At 50.2% G+C, this 9,488-nt stretch overlaps 1 protein-coding gene and 1 pseudogene across 1 annotated transcript; one reads left to right on the plus strand and one right to left on the minus strand.

Moving 5' to 3' along the window:
• Positions 1 to 317: 317 nt before the first annotated feature.
• LOC136508340 (glutathione S-transferase F11-like) lies at positions 318 to 1,361 on the plus strand (annotated as a pseudogene).
• Positions 1,362 to 1,910: 549 nt separating this feature from the next.
• On the minus strand, positions 1,911 to 2,903 carry LOC136508347 (uncharacterized). Its single transcript, XM_066503003.1, has 2 exons — positions 2,211 to 2,903; positions 1,911 to 2,108 (listed from the first exon to the last, which is right to left on the minus strand). The coding sequence occupies exons 1-2, from the start codon at positions 2,901 to 2,903 to the stop codon at positions 1,911 to 1,913; spliced, it is 891 nt and encodes a 296-aa protein (XP_066359100.1).
• Between the last annotated feature and the right edge of the window lie 6,585 nt (positions 2,904 to 9,488).

A 9,488-nucleotide genomic window follows, 5' to 3' on the forward strand; every position in this document is an offset into this window, starting at 1 on the left:
CTTTATAGTCCAGGCACTGAGAGGCGTTGTTTGTGTCCTATTCGGATACAAGGTCAGAGTCCTAAGCTATGCTTCGGACGCCTTTCCTTGTATAGTTTGAGTTGGAGTTTCGGTTTTGCACGTTGCTTTGCTCCGCGTTCTTCTTGACGATTGGGTTGTAGGCCTTGTTACCAAGGCCTACCTCCCTGCAGTATGGTCTATGGGGGGCCCGTAGGGTTCTCCATCGACAACGGCCGTTTAGGCGAACACACAGTCACACTTGCATTGCATTTCACCCTTCAGTTCAGCTGTGTGCTCTGAGTGACTGAAGTGTTCTAGTGACCAAGTGGGCGAGTGAGATGGCGAGCGTGAAGGTTTTCGGGTCACCCACCTCGGCGGAGGTCGCCCGCGTGCTCATGTGCCTCTTCGAGAAGGAGGTGGAGTTCCAGCTGATCCGCGTCGACGCCTACCGCGGCACCAAGCGCATGCCCCAGTACCTCAAGCTGCAGCCGCACGGCGAGGCGCTCACCTTCGAGGACGAGAGCCTCACACTCTCCGGTAAGCGCATGCGCATTGCTAGCAACAACCCACTGCAATGCATTGCTTGGTGCAGCAATGGCGCTGACATGCACCGGCCGGTGAACCTTACCTTGCTGCAGATTCGAGGGGGATCCTGCGCCACATCTCCCACAAGTATGCGAAGCAGGGCAACCCGGACCTGATCGGCACGGGCACTCTGGAGCGCGCGTCCATCGAGCAGTGACTGCAGACGGAGGCGCAGAGCTTCGACTCGCCCAGCGCCGAGATGGTCTACAGCCTCGCCATCCTGCCGCCCACCCTGCCCAGGCAGCAGAACGACAACAACGGAAACGGCACCGGCAGCGGGTTCAATGCCAGACGTCGCCGTGGGCAGCAACGCCGACGCGTCCAGCGGCAAGCGCGGTGTGGCCGGGACACAGCAGCCGGCGGCGAGCCAGAGCCAGGTGAGCCCGCAGAAGGAGGAGATGCTGAAGCTGTTCGAGCAGAGGAAGAAGGACCTGGACAAGCTGCTGGACATCTACGAGCAGCGCCTGGAGGAGGCCAAGTTCCTGGCCGGCGACAACTTCACCATCGCCGACCTTTCGCACCTGCCCAACGCCGACCGCCTCGTCTCCGACCCGCGCTCCCGCCGATTGTTCGAGCCCCGCAAGAACGTCAGCAGGTGGTGGCACGACGTCTCCATCCGCGACACCTGGCAATACGTCAAGAGCCTGCAGCGCCCGCCGTCCACCGACGCCAGCACCAAGAACGCCCAGGGCCAGCAGCAGCAGCACCTGCCGGTATCCACCGACGGCCACGGCGTGAAGAGTCACCAGCAGGTCCAGAACGAGCGCCACTTCTAGCCGTCGCCGTCCCTTCCTGCCGATGAATGAACTACCTGCGCCGCCGCCGTCCATCGACATGGTTCCTCTAGTAGTACTTGTCTGCTGCTTTTCAAGTTCCGTTCCCGGGTGCAGGGGCCTACGAGTCCGTTCCGCCTTTTGCTGATGACCACAGCATGTGTTTTTGTTCGTCGTGGAATAAAATGTACGCCCCACCCCCTTTTGAATGAAATTCAACTTTCAGTGTCGTGTGAAATGTACTCATGTGTAAGAATTTTGATCTTGCTGTTTTCCATGATCGGAAGTCTCAAACCAAACGTTACAAAATGCAACAGTTACACATTTGCACAGTCAAAGTCTCGAAGACATATTGCCACCACCAAAAAAGAAAAGAAAAGAAAATGAAGGCCAATTACAGTACAGGTACACTACAGACTTGAGACCCAGGCAAAGTTCATCAATCAAAACAGTAAATGTCTCACACAGACAGCACGCTGCAAACAGTCTGTACCTTATTCGTGCAATGGATCATCTCGGACTCTTGTTGCCGACCGAGCATGCAGGCTCCGGTCAGTTGTGCAAGAGCTGCTCCTCCTGGGGTTCGGGTTTGGCCACGGCCAGCATCCGCCGGGCGCGCACGCGTGCCTGCAGCCGCGCCATCGCCTGCATGCAGTGGATGGCCACCTCCGCCTGCCGCCGCACGAACGCGCCCCGCGCCACCGCCTGAATCCTCACCAGGCTCTTGAGCGCCCTGAACGCCCGCCGCGCCTGCATGCAAACACAATCAGCTGTCAGTACACGCCGTCGCCGGAGCAAACCGTGGGCCCGGCCGTGATTTAACAGTAACAGTAACAGTAACTAGGCGCGCACCAGGTGGCCTCGGAAGTAGGCCTGGATGGTGACCGCGGCCACGTCCTCCCGGGAGAAGCCCTCCCTGCAGAGCAGCGCGTACTCGTCGTTGGAGCACGTCTCCTCCTCGGCAGCCGCCGCTGCCGCCTCCGCCTCCGCGAGGCTTTTGTTGTTGCTGTTGCCAGCGTGGGCGGTGTCGGGGCCGGCGCCCCGAAAGCGCGGCGTCGTCTGCGCCCCCGCCTGGCGAGCGGAGCGGAACCAGCGGCGCCGCCTGCCCAGCTTGGCGCTACCAGGGCCCTGCTGCGTGGGGACGCGGACGCAGCAGGCGCGCTGCTGCGTGGCAGGGGTTCGCGGCGTCCTCGCGACGCCGGCGGGCCCCGGTCCTGCCGACGCGACGGGGAAGCAGCAGACCTGCCCGCGGCGCGGCGTGCGTGAGCGCACGCCGCAGAGGCGCCTGGCGGTGGGCGTGTACGGCGTCCTCGGGGTGCGCGGCGTGCGCGCGGCGCCGCTGCTGCGGCCGCGGACGTCCCCGCCGCTGCAGCAGCTGATGAGCGGCAGCCTCACGCTCAGGTCGGCGTCGGGAGCGCCGGACGACGGCTTGTGGTGAGGGCCGACGGAGCATATGCACGCGGCGCTGTTGCTGCGGCGGCGGCGGTCGGAGGGCTCGCCGCGGACCGGCGACACGAGGCAGAACAAGCCCCTTGCTCTCGCCATGGCAGGTGTCGTTGCGGTGCAGCTGTGCGCACGTCGACGACTGCGGCTTGTGGCGATGGCCGGCTCGTCGGCGAGCTGGGTGGTGGCATAAATGGGGAGTGGAAACGGAGCGATGTGCGCGCCTGTAAGTTTGAGATTGTGATGTCGGTAGGCTGATTTGTCACGAGTTTGCGCGTGTGATTGGATGACAACTTTGAAATTGAGTATGGTTTATGTGTGTTCTGCTGAAACAACGATGAGAACGTGGCTGGATGGAACTTGGAAGAATAGGCGCGCGGCGGCGCGGCCTCACCGAAAAACCGGCCTGGTTTGCTCCGCATACGCCATCATGGTGTTCGTGGGCTTTGATGGGAGGCTCCGATTGGGCCTAGCATTGGGTTTTGGCATTCTAGCCGCATCATCAAAAGAAAACGCTTTCTTCTCAAAAAAAAAAAAAATCAAAAGAAAACGCTTCGGCATCGTTTGAATTTTCTGAAAAAACAACAACAACAAATCTTAACGTTATTTCACGTGTTAAGGCGTACTCCCTCCTAGAATTCAGAATTGTTGCGCAAAAATTGCCTACCTAGAATTCAACTTCTAAAGTGCGGTTATTACATTCTAAGACACCTTTTGTAGGGGCACGTATTACCTTCCTATAAGAGCAGCTCCAATAGACATTATAAATTCCACACTCTATATCTACATTTGGCTAGTCACTCTATAAAATTTCTCTCTATATAATTCAGCATACTCCAACAGACTAGCCATATCTCGCACTTCATATTCTATGAAAGGAGAAGAAAATAATGAAATTTTGGAGCAACACAAACATGGTACTAGCTGTCAGTGTCACATGCGCTAATATAGCAAGGCACAATAGCCAGCTAAATTTGGCTTCTGATCCTCACGAGATAGAGCATCAAATGGAATAGCAATGGCGTTAGCTAGTCGGTTGAAGGCCATATTTCTTACATGTTAGCTAATAATAGAAAATAGCAAGTTATCCCCAACCCCAACTCTCTTACAGATGCTCCAACACTACTACCTTGGTTATTGAATAAATTATTTTTCAGAATTGTCTTAAATAATTTTTTTAATAAATTTATTTAGTTTTATAAATATATTTATAAATTCATTTAAACATAAAAAAGTTTAACTTAACTACTCTAAAAATTGATTAATTTAAGGATGAAGGGTGTAATTTCTCGAAAGAATGATAGAATGTGACGGAGGCAATATATCATCCCACGTGGAGCAACAAGGGACAGAGCTTCGGCCCGGGCTGGGGGATGCAGCCCAGAGGTCCAGGCCATGTAACTATTCGGCCACGTAACCGTCGGACAAACGCTAGCCTAATTCACAAGAGGTCCATCCACTTCGTTTCGTCAAATTCTTTTGCGTATAGAACGGCAAGGTACGTTGTTTCGGTCGAAGTTTCTACTTTTTCTTTTGGCTGGAAAAGCTGCTTTGTCTGTGTGTTTATTAGTTGTTAGATTTTGTTATTCAGTTTTGCAGCAAATCTTTAGTTCTCAGGACATCAGAAAGATAGAGAACCAATAATTAATAATGAATAGTAAATTAAAAAAATAATTTAATTTTCATATGAATCGGCAAAAAATACTAATACTAAATAGAGTCCACGTAACACAATTGCTGAAGACAAAATTGAATAAATGCTATCGAAACTTAATATGGTTCGATCTCCAAATGAATTGAGAAGAAATAATGCCTAAATAAATAGTCCATATAAGTTATAATTAGTAAATAGCTAAATTCCAAATAAAAAAAGTTATAAAAAGAAATAGTAGCATGATTTTCATATGTTGACAAAAACACACAAATGAAATGTACGTGTATTACTGTAAGTAAAGTTAAAGAAAAAGGCCATCTCCTTCACTCTAAGGCTAAAAATTAGCACACTAACCTTGTAGATTCGTTTTCATATCATAATGGTTCACCTGAATAATTTGTGAGAAATTTAGACATCGTTTTGTTGAGGAATGGAGCATATGAGGAGGAACCTAAAGGGCACCTTGACGCGGCCTCGATATAGAAGTTACAAAGCCACGGAAAATAAGTAAGTAGAAAATAAAGATAAGAGGAAGATGACAACAGGTTGAAGCCAAGAAATTGACTGATTGGCCCCGTTCGCTGGTCTGAAACTTGGCTAAAAAACACTGTTTCAGCTGAATTGTTGTGAGAGAGAAACATTGTTGACTAGTTTGATGAACAGTGCAATGGGAGGGGAACCAGCCGGCTGAACAGTGCAATGGTAGTAGTTATATAAAGTTCGTGCAGATGGATGTAGTAGGGGGGCAAGGATAGAGGACAATGATACAAAACGAACAAAAAATTCAAATTTTACTAGAAAAAAATTAGCTACCCGCACTACTGGATTCAGGCGCTTTGCCGAGTGCCTAATGCACTCGGCAAATGCTACTTTGTCCTCGGCAAAGGCTACTTTGTCCTCGGTAAAGCCTTTGCCGAGGGCAGCACTCGGCAAAGAGCCTCCGATAAAAAATCCATCGGCAAAGAATTTTTTGCCGAGCGTCTTTTATCGGGCACTCGGCAAAGTCTTTGCCGAGTGCAATCTCGGCACTCGGCAAAGAAAAGTGACCGTCACGGCACCGGTTGCGTTAGCACATGCTTTGCCGAGTGTCATGTCAGAGGCGCTCGGCAAATATTTTTTTAATTTTTTTTCAAAATTTCTTTGCCGAGTGCCCTACCGGGGAGGCACTCGGCAAAGATTTTATTTTTTTTAATAATTTCTTTGCCGAGTACCCTGCCAGGTCGGCGCTCGGCAAATATTTTTTATTTTTTTTCGTAATTTCTTTGCCGAGTGCCAGAGTTAGGGCACTCGACAAAGAGGCTAATTTTTTTATTATATATTCACAAACACAGCATATAAGAGATATATATAACATCTGTGACATCACAAACACAATATAGCGCATATATATCACATCCATCTCATCACAAAGGCAATACCACATATATATCACATGTCGATCACACAATATCTCACATACACAACATCACAAGCATAATAGGTCCAATATCCATCGAAACAAGTCAATAGTTGATCACAGTGCATCACATGTCCATCAAGCGGTGAAAAAGAGATACAAACTACCGGTGGGGAGGAAACTGAGTGCTTGGTGAAGGAAAAGTGCCGTCGCCTGCTTGCGCCTGAGATGGGTTATTCGAACCCGCCAACGAAGGCTGCATAAAGGACAAGAGATTACATCTGTTAGAGTGGTCATCTAATGAAAACACTAGTCGAAGGAATTTGGTTTCATACTCACAGGACTAGCTATAACTGGCGGCGACGGTGGAGCGAACTGCGGCATAGCTACACAGTGCATTTGCCCAAAGTTCTTTAGGAACGTCGTAATCTCCGCCAGCTGCTTGGCCTGCCTTTCCCGCTCGGCCCGCTCGGCCTGTCTTTCCCGCTCGGCCTGCTCGGTCCTCGCGCGCCAGGTCCCGTAGCTCCTGAGCCATCCTCTCGTTATCGGCCTGCAATATTTCAATCGAATGTTTCAGTAATGCAAAGGTAACTAAGTTATTTAAAGATCAATGTATGAAGAGTTAAACAGGACTAACCTGGAGTGCGTTGACCCGCTGCTGTGAAGGGGACGGCCGTTGGCGTATGGCCGAGCCTCCGCTCGGGGTCTGTGCTCGGATCTGGGAGAGGGAGGGAATCTCGCTGGGCTCGAGGGTGCCATCGCCTATCTAGTACCGCCCATGCTTCTTGCCTTGTCCGAGCCTCATGACCATCGTCCCATCGATGTCGTCGGTGCTCGGATCCCAGTCTGGCCCATGGACCGACCTTGCCTCCGACGCGTACGAACAGATGCGGGTGTGGACGCTCGGGTTGCTGTAGGACTCGGGCGGGTCATCCGGGGTGAAGGTGATAGCGGACGTCGCCTTACCCTTGTGGGCCAGACCATATGCTATGAAATTGGAGATGGACTGCCCACTATGTGACGTCGACTGCGAGAAAGACAACAAGATGATTAGAAGAAACATGCAGAATGGAGCGTAAGAATACTAAAAATTCACGTACCCATGCTTGCTTGTACGCGCCGAGGCTACGGCTGCCTTGATGGTGTGTGGGGCCTGTCGCTGCCATACGCCGCTCCCGCCCCGCCTCGTGGTCCTGGATATAACCCTCCGTGAACCACCTGTCCACGATCATCTCCCAGTAGTCCCGATATGACTCGCACCACCATGGAATTGTCTACATGTCATAAAGAATTTGAGATGTAAGAAGACCAAATTAAAGCTACTTAATCTCAAAACGAATCAGTATTATTCTTCTTCATTTACCTCAAGGTACTGTTCCCGGGTCAGCGTCCTCTGTCTTGCCTGTGTCTTGGTGATCTTCTCACCAAGGTGCGTGGCGTAGTACTTGATGATGCAAGTGAGGCGCTCCTTGTAGTGCATGTTGGTGATTCGTTTCCTAGCACTTTTCACCATCACCTTCTCCGCCCTGTCCTCCTGTCCCTCTTCACATCTGAAAAAAGTTTGCAGATAGACACATTGTATCAATTCATTATGTCAAAAAAAGTCAAATGAATGCGATGTATTGATCAAAGTTGTGCGAGCGAGACTTACCCAGAACTCTCTCCTCACCCGCTCCTGCTTATCTCCACATGCGTCGGGGGCATCTTTGTAGTGGTCCCACTATTTGGCCGGCTTAGTGTTCCCCTTGTGCGTGACAATGCCGAGGTAAAAGTGCCTGCACACAAGACCCAGGATGTGGTTGGGGTTGCGTGAGTCACTAGGCGACACAACCAGCCAGTGCCTGCATAAGTCATTAACAAACATTATTAGTTTCTCTGACAATTTTCAATAGGTTATATGAAGTAGCTGTGATAAAATCTAAAGTTACTTACTTGTCCCCCTGGGGGCGGATCACTGGGCGTAGGGGAAGAAGCGGAGGCCTAGGGAGTTTCGAGGGACCTCGCAAGTAGATCCTGGCCACAGCAGAGGAGTCCGAACCAGCTGTGCCTCCAGCCTCGCCGCCCTGCTATGCCTCGTCTCCCTCGTCATCCGTCTGTCGAACCAGCTCCTCCTCATCCGAGGAGTTCGGGGTACGGCGCTCCTCCTCCGGCATGTCACGCAGCCTAACTAGAGGAGGCCAGCCCCTCCTGCTGCCGCTGCCGCTACCGCTGCTCCTGGCCCTCTGCCTCCTCCCATCCGACGACCCCTCTTCTGCATCCAGATCTGCATCGCGTGCCGTCATGAACCTCGAGTTCACGTTCCTTGGCACATGACTGCCCGCCATCTTTGTTCAATCACCTGCAATTAAAAAGAAACAAACAAGACATATTAGTACATGTGTTAAAAATAGATGCTAAATAAAAAAACAAAACACGATTACAAAATAACATAGTATTACATGTATTAGAAGTAATCATCATTATTGGGATTATCTGGATCATATGTCTCGTCATCACTATCAAAATTGTCCAAATAAACAACACTGTCCGAAGGTTCAATGTTGCCTTCATCGTCATCGTCTAAATGTAATCGCTCAAGCATTTCTATGTCATTGGCATTTTGCACCTCATCTCCTTCTTCCTCATCATCGACCCTTTCATTGTCTACTTCCATTCCGATCGCCTCGGTTAAGTCTATCACCAACCTCCCTAGTAGCCCATCTTCTTGATAGAACTCTCCTTCATATGTGTTTGGGTTGAAGTTGTAATCTTCATTGTTTGGGACAGCTAGTCTACCATGTGGCGATACCTGGTGCACAGTAGCTGAACCCTTAAGAGCCTTGTTGCCTTGGCACGCGTATGGCAAATAATAAACCTGCACGGCCTGGTGAGCCATAATAAAGACATCTTTTCCTTGATAGATGGAATCTTGTCGAATCTCGACTTGACCAATATTAGGGCTCCGTTTCGTTAGTCAAGGATTGAACCAGTGGCATTTGAACATGACGAGACGAAGAGGTTTCGAACCATAAAATGAAAGTTCATAGATTTCTTCAATTATGCCATGATACTCGAGGCCATCAGTGCCGGGAGTACAAACTCCGCTGTTTGTGGTTTTTCGATGGGACCGAGCTCGCTCGTAGCTTGCTGTGTGAAAGCGATATCCATTCACATCATAACCTGAATAAGCTTTCACCTTATTGTTGAAGCCATTTGCAACTTGTCTCAACTCCTTACTCATAGTTGCATCGGTTTGGGCCTGCAAGCGCAAGAATGAAAGATTGCCAGACTAAGTACGCGAAACTCGAAATCTCGAACTAGGTACGAGGTAAATTGGACAATACCTTTGTTTTGAACCAAGAAATGAAATCAGACCTCCCTGCTCCCGAACCCTATGAAAGAAGGGTATCGGTTTGCCGTGGGGTAGGACCCCTTGGTTGATGCCAGGATACACGAATAAATTCCCTATGCAAATGAGAAAGAAGCAGTTGGATGCAGAATAGTGACGACGTATTGAAACAAGTTTGTTGAGAACTTACTCAATGAACGGCTTCACCTCGGTTAGGTTCTGCAACACATATAGCATGATACTTCGCCACTCTTCATTATCCAACCTCTTATTGGTCGATCCACTTGTGCTTCTGAGTTGCCCTTGGAA

This window comes from Miscanthus floridulus, chromosome 1 (assembly GCF_019320115.1).
Source record: "Miscanthus floridulus cultivar M001 chromosome 1, ASM1932011v1, whole genome shotgun sequence".
Taxonomy (NCBI): Eukaryota; Viridiplantae; Streptophyta; class Magnoliopsida; order Poales; family Poaceae; genus Miscanthus; species Miscanthus floridulus.

Coding starts and splice junctions, on each gene's coding strand:
- LOC136508347 (XM_066503003.1), bottom strand. CDS start 2,903: ATGGCGAGAGCAAGGGGCTTGTTCTGCCTCGTGTCGCCGGTCCGCGGC. Junction 2,109..2,210: donor CCTACTTCCGAGGCCACCTG/GTGCGCGCCTAG, acceptor GTTTGCATGCAG/GCGCGGCGGGCGTTCAGGGC.